Source organism: Mesoplodon bidens (assembly GCF_964165515.1).
Source record: "Mesoplodon bidens genome assembly, chromosome: 1".
Taxonomy (NCBI): Eukaryota; Metazoa; Chordata; class Mammalia; order Artiodactyla; family Ziphiidae; genus Mesoplodon; species Mesoplodon bidens.
Window position 1 is genome coordinate 167457119 of NC_138176.1, and position 23038 is coordinate 167480156.

Here is a 23038-nt window from a genome sequence, read left to right on the forward strand (position 1 = left end):
AGCCAAGTTTCCTTCCACCCCAAGACTTCCGAAGCCCCGGAATGTGTGTGGCTGCCCAGACCACACAGGCTCTGGATTTCCAGGTGTGCCCTTTCCACAGGATGACAGCTCTCTGCAGACTCTGAATACCACAGGCCTGGAATGGCAGGGACCTCCTGGGCCGCCTTATTCAGGTTCAAAATGGCCTGAGCCAGCAGACTCCAGTCACATAAAGGAAAGAACAGGCACCAAAAAAGGGGTTAAATCTAAAAGAAAGGTGGCAAAGGACAGGCAGCCTGCAGGGATTTCTTAGACATGAAGCCTGTTTGTGTCTGCAGCAAATGACCACGTCAGAGGGTGCCCAGCATGCTTGCTTTGCAGGAGACTGGAATCTTGGGGAAGTGTTGTTTAACTGCTATCATGGCCTTCCCTATTGACCTCTGTGGCCTGGGAAGAGGAAGCAGGAGCATAACAGGCTGGGGAAGTGCCTGCCAAATCTTCAGATCAGCTTATACCCTCCTCTTTTTTGTAAAGCCCATTCCCTACCTCTGTCCCTGCTAACCGCAATCCTGACCCTCTTTCATGACCAGCTGCAGAAAGGAAAGAAAATCCCCTGGCTCCAAAATGACATCAAGAGAACCGAAGACAAGCCTCAAGAATGCTTACCCGTCTGCCAAGAAGCTGCTGCCGAAGGTGGAGGAGGAGGGGGAAGCTGAGGATTACTGTACCCCCGGAGCCTTCGAGCTGGAGCGTCTCTTCTGGAAGGGCAGTCCCCAGTACACGCACGTCAACGAGGTCTGGCCCAAGCTCTACATCGGCGATGAGTAAGTGGCGAGGCCCAGCCTCACCTTTGGTAGCCAGCCCTCCCCAGGGAACAGCCCTCACCACATCCCTGCCATGAGCTCTTGCTTTTTAGGTTGGTTCTGAGAGAACTCTATTAGCTAGGGCTGGGTTTATTTTCCTATCACAGAAAACTCAGAAAAGGGGCTTAAGCAAGATAGAGATTGGTTTCTCTCTCACATAAAAGAAGTGCAGAGGAAGGCGAGCTGGGGATGGCATAGTGACTCCAGGGTCACCAAGGGCTCAGGCTCCCAGGCTCCCAGGCTTGGGCTCCACCATCCCCAGGGTGCAGTTTCTTCCTTCAGGGTTGCTTCAAGGTCTGACACTGCTAGCAGGGCTCCTGCCATCAACTGTAGGACCACTGGAAGGCTGAAGGCAAGGAAGAGGAAAAGGACATCTTCCCGAAGGGAAGTCCCACCCAAGACTTCCCCTGCCCTTAGCTGCAAGGGAAGCTGGGAAATGTAGTCTTTTATTTTAGATGGGGATAAGACCAGCAAGAATAAAGTCAGTTCTCAGGTGGGTGGCATAAGAGCACATCACCATATGTGTCAGGAAGCACAGTGGACCTAGCAAAGTTGAGGTCACTGTCCCCTCCTCTAGATTTTTAGAGTCACCATTCCCCACTCTTCAAACAATTAGGAAGTGCCTACTGTAAATAATAATAATTATTATACTTATCCTTTACTGAATACTATGTGCCAGGCACTGTGCTAAGCATCTTGCATGCATGACCTCACTTTATTTTCACTACAGCCCAATGAGAGGTCATCTAATTACTCCCATTTTAAAGACAAGGAAACTGAGGCACAGAGCAGTTAAGTAACTAGCCCAAGGTCCACAGCTCAGTAAGTGGCTGAGAGCTGGGATTCAAATGCAGTTTTGCCTAACCCAGAAGCTTTCATCCTGACTAGCACTCCTGCTCCTTCCTCCATCCCCCAGATTCCAGCTCATGGTTCATCTCTCTGAGATGGTGCAGGACCACTGCATGTGTGATTTTTAATAAACACCTTGCTGCTTAAAAACCTAGAGACAGGGCTTCCCTGGTGGCGCAGCGGTTGAGAGTCCACCTGCCGATGCAGGGGACACGGGTTCGTGCCCCGGTCCAGGAAGATCCCACATGCCGCGGAGCAGCTAGGCCCGTGAGCCATGGCCGCTGAGCCTGCGCGTCCGGAGCCTGTGCTCCGCAACGGGAGAGGCCACAACGGGGAGAGGCCCACTACCACAAAAAAAAAAAAAAAAAACAACCTAGAGATAACTGTCTACTCATGGGAAATCCAGGGGCAGAACCCCTTTTCTTTTTTTTTTCCTTAATATTTTTAAATGGAAAAAGTTACAAAAATTTTTGCCCTTTTACACTAAATTAAACTAAATAGAGGGTTATAAAAACCAACTGCATAATCTCCCTTTGTCCTCTCTTAACTCTGCCCTGAGTAACCAGCATTAAGCTCACTTTATGTATGTTATTGCAAACATAAGGAAATATATGCATACATTTAAAGGATTTTTATTACTTTTAAATAATTTTTAGCAGAAAAAAAGAGTTATACTCTTCTGTACTTCCAATATTCCTTAGTATAGCTGTACCATAATTTATCCAATCATTTCTCAGTTGTGAACATTGGGGAACGTGGGTTTTCCTAATTAGGGACTCTATTGTTTACTTTTTAAAAAATAGCTTTATTGAGATATAACTTGCATTCCACAAAATTCACCCTTTTAGAGTGTACAATTCAGTGGTTTTATTATATTCACAGAGTTGTACAACCACCAGCTAATTTCAAAGCACTTTCGTCACCTCAAAAGGAAACCCTGAACCCATTAAGTAATAACTCTCAATTCCCCATATTCCCCTAGCCTTAGGCAGCCAACAATCTGCTCTGTTTCTATGTATTTACCTATCCTGGACATTTCATATAAATGGAATAATAATAAATGGCCTATTGTGACTGGCTTCTTACATTTAGCATACTGTTTTCAAGGTTCATCCAAGCTGTAGTGTGTATCAGTGTTTTATTCTTTTTTATTGCCAGATAATCTCTGTACTATTTTTGCAACTTTTCTGTAAGTCTAAAATTAGTTCAAAATAAAAAAGGCATGCATACACTTTGACCTCAAATATCACTTTCAGAAATGTGACTTACAGAAATAAGAGTACCAATACACAAGGAAACATGTACAACAATGTTTATCATTGTTTGAAGTAGCAAAAAAGGGGGGGGAAATCTGAATCTCTTATGTTTTAATAATAAAATATTACATAAATGTAGTAACTATATTGTTTTCCTATTTTAAAAGTAATGTAAACTCATTGTATAAATATAGACCTCTTAGCTTCCCTATTTGTAACAGGTTAACAAGAGAACATTCCTCATAGGTTTGTATGGATTGAGATAATATATGTCAAATATTAGTGCAGTGCCTAGTACAGAGTAAGCACTCAAAAAGTTTAGCTATAATAATAAAATAGTGATTAATGTAAGGAAGAAAACTTTTTTAAAATTTATTTTTATTTTTTATTTTGCTTTATAACAAATTTAATCAGTTATACATATACATATGTTCCCATATCCCCTCCCTTTTGCGTCTCCCTCCCTCCCTCCCTATCCCACCCCTCCAGGCAGTCACAAAGCACCGAGCTGATCTCCCTGTGCTATGCGGCCGCTTCGCACTAGCTATCTACCTTACATTTGGTAGTGTATATATGTCCATGCCGCTCTTTCACTTTGTCACAGCTTACCCTTCCCCCTCCCCATATCCTCAAGTCCATTCTCTAGTAGGTCTGTGTCTTTATTCCTGTCTTACCCCTATGTTCTTCATGACATTTTTTTTCTTAAATTCCATATATATGTGTCAACATACAGTATTTGTCTAAGAAAACTTTTAAATATCTCAGAACAATCACCCAAGTCCATCACGCCAAGCCACGCCTACTAAGACTGCAGTACATTTCCTCCTACACTTTCTACGTGATACATTTGGTTTTAAATTCTTTTTATATAGTTGTGACAATATTGATTATTCGTTTTATCTTGTCTCTTTTCCACATAGCATCATTCATAAACTTTTCCCTTATTATATACTTCTCATATATTTCATTATAATATAATAGTAGGTATAATTATATATGTATTATATCAGATGGATAGAAGATCATTTATTTAACCACTTTCCCTACTATTGGACATATCAGTCACTTTCACCTTCTCACTTTTATAAATAATGCTGCAGTGGACATCTTTATGCATAAACTTATTTTTAATATTTAGGATTATTTCCTGAGATCTGACCCTACAAATGGTATAAATAGGGGAAGGAGGATTAAGATTTAAAGATTTACACTGTCTCTGTGTCTTTCTCTGTGCTGTTCCCTTTGCCTAAAATGCCCTTCCCTTCACCTCATCTCCGTGTCCAGATTCTATGCATTCTTCAAGGTCCACTCAAGTCACTTTTGCCATGAAGTTAGCTTTCCCAATCCCCATGGTGAGAAGTAAGTTTTTTCTCTCTGTATATTACATACTACATTTACCTTTCCTACAGCTTATAATAGTAACAATAGCCAAATTATATTGGATTCTTACCAGGTGCCGTGCCCTGTGCTAGGCATCATTGAAACCCCCCAACAACTCTATGAAGGAGGTACCATTATCTCTCCCATTTAAAAAATGAGCAAACCAAGGCTCATGGAGTTCATCCATTTAGTCAGTCAGTATTTACTGGGCACCTTGCTAGGAGCTTTGGGGGATACAAAGAGGAAACTGAGGTTCAGAGAAATTAAGTGACCAGCCCAAGGGTACACCACAAGGCAGTGGCAGTATATATTCTCAAACCAGGATCAAGAAAATGTGGTCAGTCAGATAAAGAAGCTGTTTTCCAGTTGAGGAGAAGAGATGTGTAGACATGTAACAGGGAATGGAAAGAGAAATAGGTAGTGGGTTGGAAGGAGCATGGGATTGAGTCTTGGCTCTGCCATTTACCAGTGTGTGATTTTGGACAAGTTATTTTACCTCTCTTCCTCTTCTATGGCAACAGTAACAAGGCTTATCTCACAGGTGAAGATTAAATGAATTAAAACAAGTGAAGTGCTAGAGTAGTAGCTGCCACGTCGTAAATGCTCAGTAAGTGCTTGGTATTATGGATCTGAGAAAGCATCACAGGAGTGGTGAGTTCTAAGCTTGGCTTTGGAAGATGGATAGGATTTCAACAGAATTCTAGGCAGAGGGGACAGGGTGAGAAAAGGCATGGAGGTGCGAACAAACAGGGCGATTCATCTGGAACATTGGGGATGAATGCAGTAGAGAATGTGCTTCCAGAGGGTCTGAGATTAAGCTAAGTTTGACTACTGTATGATCAGCTTAGACTTAGCTGTGCTGTGATGACAGGTATCCCCAACATCTTGTTGGCCTACCAGAACAGTGGTTTACTTCTCCCTCATGTGACATGTCCATGGTCTCTCCACTCGACTCCAGGACTCAGGACTCGGCCCCTCTCTGGGATATTGTCAGGCTCCCGGCAGAGAGAAAAGAGAGACATGGCAAACCACAGACTGACTCGGAAGTGACACAAGACACTGATGCCCACATTTCACTGGCCAAAGCAAGTCCATGCCAAAGCCTCATGACAATGGGGCAGGAAAGTGTAACACAGCCCTCCGGATGGGCAGCAAACATTCCAAACGGTAACACACAAGGTACCACAGCCACAGTCGTCTCCAGGTGCAGAGGCTTTGGGTAGGTCCTTTCACCTTTCTGGGCCTCTAAAGATGGCTACTGAGAGGATTCAAAGAAATAACGGAATGTGAAAGCATTTTGTAAATTATGAAGTAACAGATAAATGCAAATGTTGTTATTATTGCTACTTAGTGAGAAAGAAACCTGGGAAGGTAAGTCAGGGCAAAGGGACTTTATTCAGGAAGCCACTGAGTGTCTGAGCAGGATACAAATGGCCTAGTGTAATAGAGTGACAGACAATAGAGTTTGACACAATAAGATATGCTTACTTCCTTGACATCTGACCATAAGTTTGCTTCCTTCAAGCAAGGGAATGTCACTGCCCTTTTGATTCAATCCAGCTCTGCCTAATTGAGCCCCCAAACAAACACAAACGCACAGTCTAGGCAGGCTCCACAGTCAGTGTGTGTGACCTGTGTGCACAGCCCAGAAGAGGACCAAGGTCAGCACCCACCTGACCTTGTCCCCATCTCTGCTCAGGGTCCCTCCTTGACACCCACTTAACAAGGTTAATGAGACTCACAGATGCTTACTGAGAAAGAAGTTAATTCCACCATCAATGCAACCACACCAAGGGTACAGCCTGGCTGAAAGCAGGCACAGCTGCCCGTGTCTCTCCGTCTCTTTGTAGGTATTGCCCAGAGCAGTGAAATGCTCATAGCTGGCCCCTCATGCACGAAGCCTCAGGTTTAATTTGATATTTGCATTTAGGTTCAGTTTTTCCGTTCCCTAAAAGCGCCTAAGATTCTTAAAAGCCAAGGATCTGAAAGTTAAGGTGGTTAGGATCCAGGAGTGAGAATGGGTGCCTTGAGGCAGCCAGAGCCACCGGCTGCTCCTGAAGTCTAGACCAACGATGCCTGGGACCTGCTGGGCACCAGACTGACCCCCAAGAAGCAGCTCACTCTTTCCCCACTCCTCTCTCCTCAAGCACAGAATGGCTGGGCATCTTCTCTGGAGCCACAACACCTGGGTCAAATTACTGGTTCCCATGTGGCCTTGGGCAAGTCACTCAAGCTTTCTGAGCTTCAATTTCTTCACCTAGAAGATGTGGATTCAATGGGTTAATACATCTGATTCTCAGCACAGTTCCTGGCACACCCACTGTGTGTGAACTATTAGAGATCAGGCAGCTTCTGGAAATCCAACTCACAGTGTGAGACAGAGGTAAAGAACAGTCACTACACTTTGCCACTCAGCGTCCCTCTGCTAAGGGCGGCCTTGGGACAGAAAACACCCCTGGTCAAATTTCTCCCAGGAGATGCTATCATGAACCCAAGTCCAGGTTGGAAGGAAGGAATTCCCTCTTAATGGGCCTTCTCCAGCCCACTCCCTGCATAGATGCTGTCCCGGCCTTCCAGGGACCCGGGTGGCCTAAGGCCTGAGGGGCAGTACCACATCAAAGCCCTACACGCCTGTGGGTTTCAGAAGGTCTAAAGCATTTTCTCAATCTCAGCTTATCCCAAGGAGACCACCAAATGGGATGCCTGGTGACTCCAAGTGTCTGTTGCTTACCAGCCTGAGGAGAGCAGAGATGTCCCCCCCATCCTCCCACCCAGTCCACCATCACCACAGCCTGGAGAGAAGAGGCCACCGACGGGAGAGGGATGTGGCTGGTGTGAAATGTGCTGGGTCAGCGGCGGGGGTCAGTGCAGGCCAGGCAGCTACCTTTTGGTGGCCTCGTGGGGAAGTCTTCCTCGCTCAAGGGCTCAAGGCACGGCCACCCTCTCCCACCCATTTCCCACAACTTGGTAGGGGGTCTGAATCTGCAAGTGGGAACCTTGGGGACAGTGTGGTGTAGAGCGAAAGCCCTCCAGCAGGAGTCGGGGCAGAGAGTTCAAGCCTCCGGTGTGGGTGGCCATTCCGTGTGGCCTTTGGCAAAACATCTTATTGTTCTGGGACTCAGTTTCTTTATTTGTAAAATAAAGGGATGATTTCCAACGTCCCTTCCAGCTCTAAAGTAAAATTCTTTAAGAAATGTCTTATTAAGCGCGGAGATCACCTTCCTCCCCACGGATACACCAGAAATACAGCTACACGTGGAACAACTCCTACAGAACACCTACTGAACGCTGGCAGAAGACCCCAGACCTCCCAAAAGGCAAGAAACTCCCCACATACCTGGGTAGGGCAAAGCGGAGAGATTCCCGCACAGAGGATCGGTGCCGAGCGGCACTCACCAGCCCGAGAGGCTCGTCTGCTCGCCCACCAGGGCGGGCGGCGCTGGAAGCTGAGGCTCGGGCTTCGGTCAGAGCGCAGGGAGAGGACTGGGGCTGGCGGCGAGAACTCAGCCTGAAGGGGGCTAATGTGCCACAGCTAGCCGGCAGGGAGTCCAGGAAAACTCTGGAGCTGCCGAAGAGGCAAGAGACTTTTTCTTCCCTCTTGGTTTCCTGGTGCGCGAGGAGAGGGGATTAAGAGCGCTGCTTAAAGGAGCTCCACAGACGGGCGCGAGTCACGACTGAAAGCGCGGAGCCCAGTGACGGGCGTGGGACGCTGGGGCTGCTGCTGCCACCGCCAAGAAGCCAGTGTGCGAGCGCAGGTCACTGTCCACACCGCCCTTCGGGGAGCCTGTGCAGCCCGCCACTGCCGGGGTCCCGGGATCCAGGGGCGGCTTCCCTGGGAGAACGCACGGCGCGCCTCGGGCTGGTGCAACGTCACGCCGAACTCTACCGCTGCAGGCTCGCCCCGCACTCCGTGCCCCTCCCTCCCGCCCGGCCTGAGTGAGCCAGAGTCCCCAAAGAGGCTGCTCCTTTAACCCTGTCCTGTCTGAGCGAAGAACAGACGCCCTCCGGCGACCTACACGCAGAGGCGGGGCCAAATCCAAAGCTGAGACCCAGGAGCTGTGAGAACAAAGAAGAGAAAGGGAAACCTCTCCCAGCAGCCTCAGAAGCAGCGGATTAAAGCTCCACAATCAACTTGATGTACCCTGCATCTGTGGAATACAGGAATAGACAACAAATCATCCCAAATTGAGGAGCCAGGAGTCAGTGCTGTGCCTCTGAGGTGGGAGAGCCAACTTCAGGACACTGGTCCACAAGAGACCTCCCAGCTCCACATAATATCAAACGGCGAAAATCTTCCAGAGATCTCCATCTCAACACCAGCACCCAGCTTCACTCAACGACCAGCAAGCTACAGTGCTGGACACCCTATGCCAAACAACTAGCAAGACAGGAACACAACACCACCCATTAGCAGAGAGGTGGCCTAAAATCATAAAAAGTCCGCAGACACCCCAAAACACACCACCAGACGTGGACCTGCCCACCAGAAAGACAAGATCCAGCCTCATCCACCAGAACACAGGCACGAGTCCCCTCCACCAGGAAGCCTACACAACACACTAAACCAACATTAGCCACTGGGGACGGACACCAAAAACAACAGGAACTACGAACCTGCAGCCTGCAAAAAGGAGACCCCAAACACAGTAAGATAAGCAAAATGAGAAGACAGAAAAACACACAGCAGGAGAAGGAGCAAGATAAAAACCCACCAGACCTAACAAATGAAGAGGTAATAGGCAGTCTACCTGAAAAAGAATCCAGAATAATGATGGTAAAGATGATCCAAGATTCTATTTCCCAGATCCAAAATCTTGGAAATAGAATAGACAAAATGCAAGAAACAGTTAACAAGGACCTAGAAGAACTAAAGATGAATCAAGCATCGATTAAAAACACAATAAATGAAATAAAAAATACTCTAGATGGGATCAATAGCAGAATAACTGAGGCAGAAGAACGGATAAGTGAGGTGGAAGATAAAATAGTGGAAATAACTGCTGCAGAGCAAAATAAAGAAAAAAGAATGAAAAGAGGACAGTTTCAGAGACCTCTGGGACAACATTAAACGCACCAACATTCGAATTATAGGGGTTCCAGAAGAAGAAGAGAAAAAGAAAGAGACTGAGAAAATATTTGAAGAGATTATAGTTGAAAACTTCCCTAATATGGGAAAGGAAATAGTTAATCAAGTCCAGGAGGCACAGAGAGTCCCATACAGAATAAATCCAAGGAGAAATACGCCAAGACACATATTAATCAAACTGTCAAAAATTAAACACAAAGAAATCATATTAAAAGCAGCAAGGCAAAAACAACAAATAACACACAAGGGAATCCCCATCAGGATAACAGCTGATCTCTCAGCAGAAACTCTACAAGCCAGAAGGGAGTGGCAGGACATAATTAAAGTGATGAAAGAGAAAAACTTGCAACCAAGATTACTCTACCCAGCAAGGATCTCATTCAGATTTGATGGAGAAATTAAAACGTTTACAGACAAGCAAAAGCTGAGAGAGTTCAGCACCACCAAACCAGCTTTACAACAAATGCTAAAGGAACTTCTCTAGGCAAGAAACACAACAGAAGGAAAAGACCTACAATAACGAACCCAAAACAATTAAGAAAATGGGAATAGGAACATACATATCGATAATTACCTTAAATGTAAATGGACTAAATGCTCCCACCAAAAGACACAGATTGGCTGAATGGATACAAAAACAAGACCCATATATATGCTGTCTACAAGAGACCCACTTCAGACCTAGAGACACATACAGACTGAAAGTAAGGGGATGGAAAAAGATATTCCATGCAAATGGAAACCAAAAGAAAGCTGGAGTAGCAATTCTCATATCAGACAAAATAGACTTTAAAATAAAGACTACTAGAAGAGACAAAGAAGGACACTACATAATGATCAAGGGATCGATCCAAGAAGAAGATATAACAATTGTAAATATTTATGCACCCAACATAGGAGCACCTCAATACATAAGGCAAATACTAACAGCCATAAAAGGAGAAATCGACAGTAACGCACTCATAGTAGGGGACTTTAACACCCCACTTTCACCAATGGACAGATCATCCAAAATGAAAATAAATAAGGAAACACAAGCTTTAAATGATACATTAAACAAGAGGGACTTAATTGATATTTATAGGACATTCCATCCAAAAACAACAGAATACACATTTTTCTCAAGTGCTCATGGAACATTCTCCAGGATAGATCATATCTTGGGTCACAAATCAAGCCTTGGTAAATTTAAGAAAATTGAAACTGTATCAAGTATCTTTTCTGACCACAATGCTATGAGACTAGATATCAATTACAGGAAAAGAGCTGTAAAAAATACAAACACATGGAGGCTAAACAGTACACTACTTAATAACGAAGTGATCACTGAAGAAATCAAAGAGGAAATTAAAAAATACCTAGAAACAAATGACAATGGAGACACGACGACCCGAAACCTATGGGATGCAGCAAAAGCAGTTCTAAGAGGGAAGTTTATAGCAATACAATCCCACCTTAAGAAACAGGAAACATCTCGAATAAACAACCTAACCTTGCACCTAAAGCAATTAGAGAAAGAAGAACAAAAACATCCCAAAGTTAGCAGAAGGAAAGAAATCATAAAAGTCAGATCAGAAATAAATGAAAAAGAAATGAAGGAAACGATAGCAAAGATCAATAAAACTAAAAGTTGGTTCTTTGAGAAGATAAACAAAATTGATAAACCATTAGCCAGACTCATCAAGAAAAGAAGGGAGAAGACTCAAATCAATAGAATTAGAAATGAAAAAGGAGAAGTAACAACTGACACTGCAGAAATACAAAAGATCATGAGAGATTACTATAAGCAACTCTATGCCCATAAAATGGACAATCTGGAAGAAATGGACAAATTCTTAGAAATGCACAACCTGCCAAGACTGAATCAGGAAGAAATAGAAAATATGAATAGACCAATCACAAGCACTGAAATTGAAACTGTGATTAAAAATCTTCCATCAAACAAAAGCCCAGGACCAGATGGCTTCACAGGCGAATTCTATCAAACATTTAGAGAAGAGCTAACACCCATCCTTCTCAAACTCTTCCAAACAATATCAGAGGAAGGAACACTCCCAAACTCATTCTACGAGGCCACCATCACCTTGATACCAAAACCAGGCAAGGATGTCACAAAGAAAGAAAACTACAGGCCAATATCACTGATGAACATAGATGCAAAAATCCTCAACAAAATACTAGCAAACAGAATCCAACAGCACATTAAAAGGATCATACACCATGATCAAGTGGGGTTTATTCCAGGAATGCAAGGATTCTTCAATATACGCAAATCAATCAACGTGATACACCATATTAACAAGTTGAAGGAGAAAAACCATATGATCATCTCAATAGATGCAGAGAAAGCTTTCGACAAAATTCAACACCCATTTATGATAAAAACCCTGCAGAAAGTAGGCATAGAGGGAACTTTCCTCAACATAATAAAGGCCATATATGACAAACCCACAGCCAACATTGTCCTCAATGGTGAAAAACTGAAACCATTTCCACTAAGATCAGGAACAAGACAAGGCTGCCCACTCTCACCACTCTCATTCAACATAGTTTTGGAAGTTTTAGCCACAGCAATCAGAGAAGAAAAGGAAATAAAAGGAATCCAAATTGGAAAAGAAGAAGTAAAACTGTCACTGTTTGCAGATGACATGATACTATACATAGAGAATCCTAAAGATGCTACCGAAAAACTACTAGAGCTAATCAATGAATTTGGTAAAGTAGCAGGATACAAAATTAATGTACAGAAATCTCTGGCATTCCTGTACACTAATGATGAAAAATCTGAAAATGAAATCAAGAAAACACTCCCATTTACCATTGCAACAAAAAGAATAAAATATCTAGGAATAAACCTACCTAAGGAGACAAAAGACCTGTATGCAGAAAATTATAAGACACTGATGAAAGAAATTAAAGATGATACAAATAGATGGAGAGATATACCATGCTCCTGGATTGGAAGAATCAATATTGTGAAAATGACTCTACTACCCAAAGCAATCTACAGATTCAATGCAATCCCTATCAAACTACCACTGGCATTTTTCACAGAACTAGAACAAAAAATTTCAAAATTTGTTTGGAAAAACAAAAGACCCCGAATAGCCAAAGCAATCTTGAGAACGAAAAATGGAGCTGGAGGAATCAGGCTCCCTGACTTCAGACTATACTACAAAGCTACAGTAATCAAGACAGTGTGGTACTGGCATAAAAACAGAAAGATAGATCAGTGGATCAGGATAGAAAGCCCAGAGATAAACCCACGCACATATGGTCAACTTATCTTTGATAAAGGAGGCAGGAATGTACAGTGGAGAAAGGACAGCCTCTTCAATAAGTGGTGCTGGGAAAACTGGACAGGGACATGTAAAAGTTTGAGATTGATCATTCCCTAACACCATACACAAAAATAAGCTCAAAATGGATTAAAGACTTAAATGTAAGGCCAGAAACTATCAAACTCTTAGAGGAAAACATAGGTAGAACACTCTATGACATAAATCACAGCAAGGTCCTTTTGGACCCACCTCCTAGAGAAATGGAAATAAAAACAAAGATAAACAAATGGGACCTAATGAAACTTCAAAGCTTTTGCACAGCAAAGGAAACCATAAACAAGACCAAAAGACAACCCTCAGAATGGGAGAAAATATTTGCAAATGAAGCAACTGACAAAGGATTAATCTCCAAAATTTATAAACAGCTCATGCAGCTCAATAGCAAAAAAAACAAACAACCCAATCCAAAAATGGGCAGAAGACTTAAATGGGCATTTCTCCAAAGAAGATATACACACTGCCAACAAACACATGAAAGAATGCTCAACATCATTAATCATTAGAGAAATGCAAATCAAAACTACAATGAGATATCATCTCACACCAGTCAGAATGGCCATCATCAAGAAATCTAGAAACAATAAATGCTGGAGAGGGTGTGGAAAAAAGGGAACACTCTTGCACTGCTGGTGGGAATGTGAATTGGTACAGCCACTATGGAGAACAGTATGGAGGTTCCTTAAAAAACTAAAAATAGAACTACCATATGACCCAGCAATCCCACTACTAGGCATATACCCTGAGAAAACCATAATTCCAAAAGAGACATGTACCAAAATGTCCATTGCAGCTCTATTCACAATAGCCCGAAGCTGGAAACAACCTAAGTGTCCATCATCGGATGAATGGATAAAGAAGATGTGGCACATATATACAATGGAATATTACTCAGCCATAAAAAGAAACGAAACTGAGCTATTTGTAATGAGGTGGATGGACCTAGAGTCTGTCATACAGAGTGAAGTAAGTCAGAAAGAGAAAGACAAATACCGTATGCTAACACATATATACGGAATTAAAAAAAAATGTCATGAAGAACCTAGGGGCAAAACGAGAATAAAGACACAGACCTACTTGAGAATGGACTTGAGGATATGGGGAGGGGGAAGGGTAAGCTGTGACAAAGCGAAAGAGAGGCATGGACATATATACACTACCAAACGTAAGGTAGATAGATAGTGGGAAGCAGCCGCAGAGCACAGGGAGATCAGCTCGGTGCTTTGTGACCGCCTGGAGGGGTGGGATGGGGAGGGTGGGAGGGAGGGAGATGCATGAGGGAAGGGATGTGGGAACAGATGTATATGTATGACTGATTCACTTTGTTATAAAGCAGAAACTAATTAAAAAAAAAAAAAAGAAATCTAGAAACAATAAATGCTGGAGAGGGTGTGGAGAAAAGGGAACACTCTTGCACTGCTGGTGGGAATGTGAATTGGTACAGCCACTATGGAGAACGGTATGGAGGTTCCTTAAAAAACTACAAATAGAACTACCATATGACCCAGCAATCCCACTACTGGGCATATACCCTGAGAAAACCATAATTCAAAAAGAGACATGTACCAAAATGTTCATTGCAGCTCTATTCACAATAGCCCGGAGCTGGAAACAACCTAAGTGTCCATCATCGGATGAATGGATAAAGAAGATGTGGCACATATATACAATGGAATATTACTCAGCCATAAAAAGAAACGAAACAGCTATTTGTAATGAGGTGGATAGACCTAGAGTCTGTCATACAGAGTGAAGTTAGTCAGAAAGAGAAAGACAAATACCGTATGCTAACACATATATACGGAATTTAAAAAAAAAATGTCATGAAGAACCTAGGGGCAAAACGAGAATGAAGACGCAGACCTACTTGAGAATGGACTTGAGGATATGGGGAGGGGGAAGGGTGGGCTGTGACAAGGCGAAAGAGAGGCATGGACGTGTATACACTACCAAACGTAAGGTAGATAGATAGTGGGAAGCAGCCGCAGAGCACAGGGAGATCAGCTCGGTGCTTTGTGACCGCCTGGAGGGGTGGGATGGGGAGGGTGGGAGGGAGGGAGATGCATGAGGGAAGGGATGTGGGAACAGATGTATATGTATGACTGATTCACTTTGTTATAAAGCAGAAACTAATTAAAAAAATAAATAAATAAACTTTAAAAAAAAAAAAAAAAAAAAAAAAGAAATCTAGAAACAATAAATGCTGGAGAGGGTGTGGAAAAAAGGGAACACTCTTGCACTGCTGGTGGGAATGTGAATTGGTACAGCCACTATGGAGAACAGTATGGAGGTTCCTTAAAAAACTAAAAATAGAACTACCATATGACCCAGCAATCCCACTACTAGGCATATACCCTGAGAAAACCATAATTCCAAAAGAGACATGTACCAAAATGTCCATTGCAGCTCTATTCACAATAGCCCGAAGCTGGAAACAACCTAAGTGTCCATCATCGGATGAATGGATAAAGAAGATGTGGCACATATATACAATGGAATATTACTCAGCCATAAAAAGAAACGAAACTGAGCTATTTGTAATGAGGTGGATGGACCTAGAGTCTGTCATACAGAGTGAAGTAAGTCAGAAAGAGAAAGACAAATACCGTATGCTAACACATATATACGGAATTAAAAAAAAAAATGTCATGAAGAACCTAGGGGTAAAACGGGAATAAAGACACAGACCTACTTGAGAATGGACTTGTGGATATGGGGAGGGGGAAGGGTAAGCTGTGACAAAGCGAAAGAGAGGCATGGACATATATACACTACCAAACGTAAGGTAGATAGATAGTGGGAAGCAGCCGCAGAGCACAGGGAGATCAGCTCGGTGCTTTGTGACCGCCTGGAGGGGTGGGATGGGGAGGGTGGGAGGGAGGGAGATGCATGAGGGAAGGGATGTGGGAACAGATGTATATGTATGACTGATTCACTTTGTTATAAAGCAGAAACCAATAAAAAAAATAAAATTAAAAAAAAAGAAATGTCTTATTAAATAAATTAGGCTTTATTAGGCTCAAGCACGCACTTGTTTTATTACTTTTAAATCATACAAATTAGATTCAAATTAGATTAAACAAGGGTTGCCCTCCAGAGAGCCAGGAACCGGCATTGATGATGAGATAAGAATAATTCATCACCTCTTATCAATCAGCAGTCCCTAAATGGGTGCTTCAGAAGTGCTTGAGGATGCTTGAAAGCACTAAATTTCTGTAATTTAAATAGTCTCACTTTAATCTCATTCACATCTTCCATTTTCTGAGCAAATTCTTTTTTCTTTCTGTCCCCAGTAGTCAGCAGGAGGGGAAATATCCTGGCTACCATCAAAGAGATTGTAAAGTCCCAGGCAGGACAGGCTCCCCATAGTAAGACTTGGTTGCAACAGCATAACTGAGAAATCTCTCTTCCCTCTCACGTTAGAGGCAGCCCTATAAGCCAACACCAAGGCTCTGCGAAGCTGCTCTCCTTCTGCTTGAATGGTGGGAGCCCTATTTTTTTTTTTTTTTTTTGGGAGCCCTATTTTTATTATAACTACAGTCGCCTCCAAGGTCTGGCTTTTGGGGTCATCGACAGCCAGCAGCCCCTCCCTATAAAGCCTGACTCTTCAAATGCCTGGGCCAGCTCTACCCAGCCTGAGCTCACTTGCCAGGGGCCTCTCCAGCTCACCCTTTCTGCTTTTCTGCTCCCAACCAGACCGACAGCCTCTGAAGCCAGTGGCAGCTCTGGGGCTGGCCTGTAGCCGTAGAGGCTGGAGAGTGAGGTGAAGGCAAATCAATGGCTGAGATGGTCCTCAGCTCAAGAGAGGACCTCTCACTGGTGCACCTGGACAGCTGCAATCTCTCCCCCCAAAAAAGAAAGAACTAATTCAGCCTTGAGGCACCAAGTACAGCTAAAACTTGACCTGCTTCTCCAGGGTGGGCAGCAAAAACACAGCCAAGGTTGACAATTTAACATGCTGAATGTCACCTGAAAGAACTAGAAAACCTGGACTCTGAGCCTCCAGGTACCGAAGGCGACTAAGGTACAACTGGGCACCAGTCATGGGCAAGGTGCCCAGGGTGAGACGCGGTGGCCCTGGTCCGGCTGGGCCTTCTCATGCTGGATGACAGCTTTTCACCCAGTGATGTCAACCATTTCCTTTCATGGTTAGCCAAATGCCTAGTCTAGTGATGAATACAACACCATTTCTTGACACCAGGCTTCCCATGCATTGTCTTTCCCCTCTTAGCCTCCATCCTTGGAGGTCTAGAGCCTAGGGGGGTGGGGAAGATGATGGAGAGATTTCTAAGGAGTTAAAAACACCGAGACCACCTTATGTCTTTGCAACAGTCTCTGCTGAGAACTAAGGATAGAACATCAATAAAAATCTTGGTATATATTTACCCACTAAGTGCATATATGTTATGTTCATTACTGAAAATTTACAAAGCACAGACAAAAAGAATATTAAAATTCCCTATAATTCCGTTACCCAGAGATAACCACTGATAACATTTTGTCACGCATCTTCCTATTGTTTGCCCCTCACCCCAGAATTTATCTTTTAACCTTTTAAAGAAACTTGAATATCGCATCACTCAACTTTACAAGAATCTTGTAAGGAAAGTACTGCCAATGTAATTGGTTCTATTTAACAAATAAAACTGAGGGTCCCAGAGGGTCATTGTTTTGGTTCATGCAGCAGTTTAAGCTTACAAACTACACCTGTGAGCCCTGTGTTTTCTGCAGAGCCTCACAGCCAAACAGCTTCATCATCAGCAAGTAACAAGAACAGGCAAAAAACCAGACAGCTAGTGAATTTTGCATTCATATCACGTGAATTGAGGGAGATCAAAAGCTAGAAATGTGCCTGTTGTTTTAAAATTCACTTGCAAGGAGTAGGTGTGGTCAAGACTCCAGAGAAGGAGAAGGTCACCATCAGGGTCATGCCCACGAACTGATGTGCCACCACAAGTGTCACACGCATCAGAATAAATAAGGTGCCAGATTACAGGATGTGGGCCGTGGGCGAACAGGAGTCCATGATTAGGTGCGGGAACTCAGTGGGTCCCCACAGACGTGAGGGTACGGAGAACTGCCCAAGCTTTAGTGGACTTTTGTCAATGCCCAGTGCAGAATCTTGGCAACACGGAAGCAGCTGGTTCCCCACTGCAAGGCAGCGGGTGGATGGCTTGTACAGATGCGTACTTGCATGTCCCTCCTCCTCTCTGTGAGAGCACACATCTGTGGGAAACGGACTTCCGGGCAGGGGCTGAGGTATGTAGGCTAGGAATCAGGAGGGCCCCCAAGGGGTCCGAAAAACTGGAATGCCAAGAACTCTGCCCAGGGAGACTGCTCTTACTTGACACTCCTCAACGTGGAGGGTATGCTGGTTAAAGCAAGTTTCCTGGAGGAACTCCGAGGGGCTGAAAGGAGGCTGGGCCAGGCCGGAGAAGGAGGAAGGGAGGGAAGGTCTCTGAGGAAGAAAGTCCCTTCCTTGGCCCTCCAACCCAGATTCAGAATCCAGAGCGAGGCCAGAGGTTCACGGGCAGGGAGAAGAGCTAAAGAGATCTGGGTCAAAACCAGGGATGTGATAACGTTCTTCAAAAGTAAAACCGTACAGGGCTTCCCTGGTGGCGCAGCGGTTGAGAGTCTGCCTGCCGACTCAGGGGATACGGGTTCGTGCCCCAGTCCGGGAAGATCCCACATGCCGCGAAGCGGCTGGGCCCGTGAGCCATGGCCGCTGGGCCTGCGTGTCCGGAGCCTGTGCTCCGCAACAGGAGAGGCCACGACAGTGAGAGGCCCGCCTACCGCAAAAAAAAAAAAAAAAAAAAAAAAAAAGTAAAACCGTACAAGTCCAACAAACGTGGGAGAAAATGTTCCGCTTCATTGCTAAAATAAATTAATGAAAATGAGACATTTTTTTGGTCTATGAAATTAGCAATGAACAAAAATCAGAATGTTAATTTGAGCAAACTTTCTGGAAGATAATTTAGTAACGAGTATCAACTGTGTTTAAAATGCTTATGTCCGTTGACCCAGCAATTCCACTTCAAAAAATTCTCTCCTAAGGACACAGAGATGTGCCCAAAGAAACCCAGCAAGTTGTTTGTTTACAGTGTTTCTTATTGTAACACCCATCACTCTGTCTCCAGGAGAGAGACAGACGAGAGAGACAGACGAGAGAGAGAGAACACAAATGTCCAGAGCTCGGGGCTTGGTGAGGTAAAATTGAGATTTACCTATGGAATGGAATAGTATGCAGCTATTGAAGGCTGTACGTTGACCTAGTAAGATGTTTACAGGGACTTCCCTGGTGGCGCAGTGGTTAAGAATCCACCTGCCAATGCAGGGGTCATGGGTTCGAGCCCTGATCCGGGAAGATCTCACATGCTGTGGAGAAACTAAGCCTGTGCGCCACAGCTCCTGAGCCTGCGCTCTACAGCCCATGAGCCACAACTACTGAAGGCTGTGCGCCTAGAGCCCGTACTCCGCAACAAAAGAAGTCTCTGCCCGCCGCCAACTAGAGAAAGCCCGCGTGCAGCAACGAAGACCCAATGCAGCCAAAAATAAATAAATAAAATAAACTTAAAAAAATGCTTCCAATAAAAAAGTTTACAATATATCACCATGCAAAGTTTTGGAAAGTGTATATATAGTATTGTAACCCCCACCCCAACCTTTATATAAAATATACAAATCTATTCATGGAAAAACAACTGGAAGATCTTTTTTTAAAAATATCTTTATTGGAGTATAATTGCTTTACATTGGTGTGTTAGTTTCTGCTTACAACTGGAAGATCTTATATCAAAAGGCAAATAGTCTTTATCTCTAGGGAGTAGAAATACAGGTGTTTTTGTGTGTGTGTGGGAGGGAATATGTTTTCCACATTCTGCATAGAACATGTGTTATTTCTGTAATTAGATGACATATTATTTTTATTTTTTAAATATCTTTATTGGAGTGTAATTGCTTTACACTGTTGTGTTAGTTTCTGCTGTATCACAAAGTGAATCAGCTATATGTATACTTATATCCCCATATCCCCTCCCTCTTGCGTCTCCCTCCCACCCTCCCTATCCCACCCCTCTAGGTGGTCACAAAGCACCAAGCTGATCTACCTGTGCTATGTGGCTGCTTCCCACTAGCTAGCTATTTTACATTTGGTAGTGTATATATGTCCATGCCACTCTCTCACTTCGTCCCAGCTTACCCTCTCCCGCCCCCGTGTCCTCAATAGATTACTTACACCTAAGATTTTTCTTAAAGAACCAGAAACCGTTTAGGCTCCTTGAATCACCTAAATCCTAGAAGTAACTTCTTAACCCTGTTTTTCTTCTGAGCTTTTCTCCTTCAGCAGAGGCACATTTCTTAGTCTTTCCCACATATCTGAGCAGGTGGCCCTGAAAGTTAAGAAAATTAAACAACGCAGCACCAGGCAGCACCCTCCGACCCCACCCCACTCCCAGTGATAGATGAGCTAGGTGTCTGGGCCAACTGGGGATCTGCCTCCAAAACAGCCACTGTCTACTGAGAGTCACTCTGTGTATTTGCAAATCCCCATCCTGCCGTGGATACCACCCAGAGCCCTCAACTGGACTCTAAGTAAACCAAGCTGGGGGAAATCCAGAGGGGTGTGTGAGGACACTACCTCCCCTTCCGGGCCCAGGTAGCCACAGAGCCTGAAAACCTGCAGTGGGCTTCAGGACACCCACCAGGTCTAATCCTCCGCATGAGTCCCTTTCTCTCCCTCAGACACAGTCAAAACCAGCTCTGGTGGGGCGGCGCGGTGAATGTAGAGGTGTCATGCAATGAGTCTTGTTGCATATCTACCCTGATCCTTGACCCTCAAAGCAGTAAAGCGCAAACTGTTACTGCCATTTGATTATGTTGAAACCCAGCTGCGGAACCCAGCGAGACCAGTCTTTATGGTGGGTAGGAACTTCCTGTCAAGGACAGTTAATTTTAATTTTTCCACTGAGCTCAACCTCAAAGTAAGGTTGATTGCTACTCAGCAAGATGGACTGCATTAGTGGAGGCTTTAATTGAGCGCAGATCTATGTCCCCAAAGCATAATGTTTGTTGTATACATACTTTGGGATGAGGAGAAAAATGAAAAACAGACCTTTCTGAGGAAAAATTGAAAGCAGAATGGGTTTCGTAGTCAGGATGGCAGCCCTAAAAGCCAGCTGCGGGGCTTGGTGGAACTCCCCATCTCCCCACACCTCAGTTCCCATGGGCTGTTTGCACGTTTCTAAAAGCTCAAGGCCTGTGTTCAGGTCTCCCTCTCCCAAACACTGGACTCCACTGTGGTTCCTCTCATGACCAATAAAAAGCCCCAGGAAACCAGTGATACACGAGGGCCCCTTGGCCAAGGGACCATGGCTTGTGTTTCTACTGCATGGAGCCTCCCCGCCCAGCGTGTTGATCCACGTTGGCATCCAATATGCTCACTTCTGCCCACATCCTTTTACCAGTGGCCTTGAGATGAGTCCTCAGCTGAAGCGCATTGCCACTTTTAGCCTCTTACTGTTATAATTCCAGACCCTTGTCACTTCTTCCCTAAGCTGTAGAAGTGGGCTTTGTGCTGTTGAGGGAGATGTCATCTCGAAGCTCAGGTGGGATCACCCTCCTCAAGCACCATCAAAAGCTCTCCTTGACCCCCAAATGCAGATCCTGACATCCAAGCACTCCATGGTCAAATCCCACACTCCCTCTCCAGACCTTTCTCATCTCTCCTCTCATATGCTATGCTCTGGCCAAACCAGTCCCCTCCTCCCTGCCCCCATTCCCAATCCATCAGCAAGTCTGCTGTGACTTAGTCCAGCCACCTTCCTCTCTTGGCTGTATAACTGTGACAGCCTCCAACAGAGCTCCCTCTTCTATTTTTTGTTCCTCTCCAACCCATCTCCATGCATCAGCCAGACTGATCTTTAAAAAACTAAACAATGCTCAGCCCTTCCTTAAACTCCTCTGTGGCATGTGGCATACCACATTACTTAAAGTAAAATCCAAACTCTTCCCTATGGTCTACAGGGCCCACCGTGAACCAGCTCCCCTTTTCAGCTTCCCCTTGTACCACTACCACCCTTGCACACTAGTCTCCCTTCTGTTCTTAGCATTTGCTGTTGCCTCTGCCTGGATGAAACACTTTCTCTCCAACTCTTCCTCTGCCTAGGCCCTTATCACCCTTCAGTCTTAGCTTAAATGCCACCTCCCTGCAGGGGCCTTCCCTGACTACCTTACCAAAAATAGGACCACGGTCACTCTACACAGCTCTTACTGCTATCTGAAATTATTTATCCACTTATTTGCTTTCCCCATCAGAATCTAAGCTTCCCGAGGGATCTTGACTAACCTGCTTATTGCTGCATCATCAGTACCCAGGACAGTGCTCAGCACACAATAGATTCTAAATCATTAAATTGGGGATAAATGATTGGTTACAGGAAATAATAAACATTTCCTGGAAGGCCTTCATTATCTCCAGCCTCCATCCCTTAGGTTGTGCTATTTCTTTGGCTTGGGCGTGTCCTTGCCTCCCTCTTCCCCTCCATCACCAAGTGTTGACACCTGTAGTAAGGCAGGCTCAAAGCCCTCTCTCCAATAAAGTATCCCCTGGCCCTTCTAGGCCGAAATAACTCCTGCTTCCTTTGCCCCATGTTCCAAGGCCACCTACTTTAACATGACTTTTACTCTTTGTTCCTGGAAATTCTTGGCTTCAAGAACTTCCTAAAATCAATTCCAGTAACAGATTGCTCAAACAGTTCTCCTCTTCAGAACAGAGCTTTGCTCAAGTAGACAATGATTCACTTATCAAAGCAAAGGTTTTGCACTGTGTTCACCAATCTCTTGAACATCCAAGGTTAAGAATTTTGCCAGAGGGCTTCCCTGGTGGCGCAGTGGTTGAGAGTCTGCCTGCCAATGCACGGGACACAGGTTCGTGCCCCGGTCCGGGAAGATCCCACATGCCGTGGAGCAGCTGGGCCCGTGAGCCATGGCTGCTGAGCCTGCGCGTCCGGAGCCTGTGCTCCGCAACGGGAGAGGCCACAACAGTGAGAGGCCCACGTACCGCAAAAAAAAGAAAAGAATTTTGCCAGATCCCAATCAAACCGTCACACTGAATGACCCATCTTTTTTTTTTTTTTTTTCAAGTTTTTGTTTTTGTTTTTTTGCGGGGAGGGCACAACACACTGGCTTGCGGGATCTTAGTTCCTCCGCACAGGGATCGAACCCATGCCCCCTGCAGTGCAAGGGTGGAGTCCTAACTACTGGACCGTCAGGGAATTCCCTGAATGACCC

The 23038-nt window shown here is 44.5% G+C and overlaps 1 protein-coding gene across 1 annotated transcript in view; it reads left to right on the forward strand.

The window, feature by feature from the left end:
* Positions 1-561: 561 nt before the first annotated feature.
* The window catches only part of DUSP29 (dual specificity phosphatase 29), a gene marked incomplete at both ends in the record, with an annotated part of 32414 nt that continues 9937 nt past the window's right edge, over positions 562-23038 (forward strand). Inside the window, one exon of the mRNA XM_081256204.1 lies at positions 562-803. Within this exon, the coding sequence (XP_081112330.1) occupies positions 562-803 (242 nt within the window). The remainder of the gene's footprint in view (positions 804-23038) is intronic.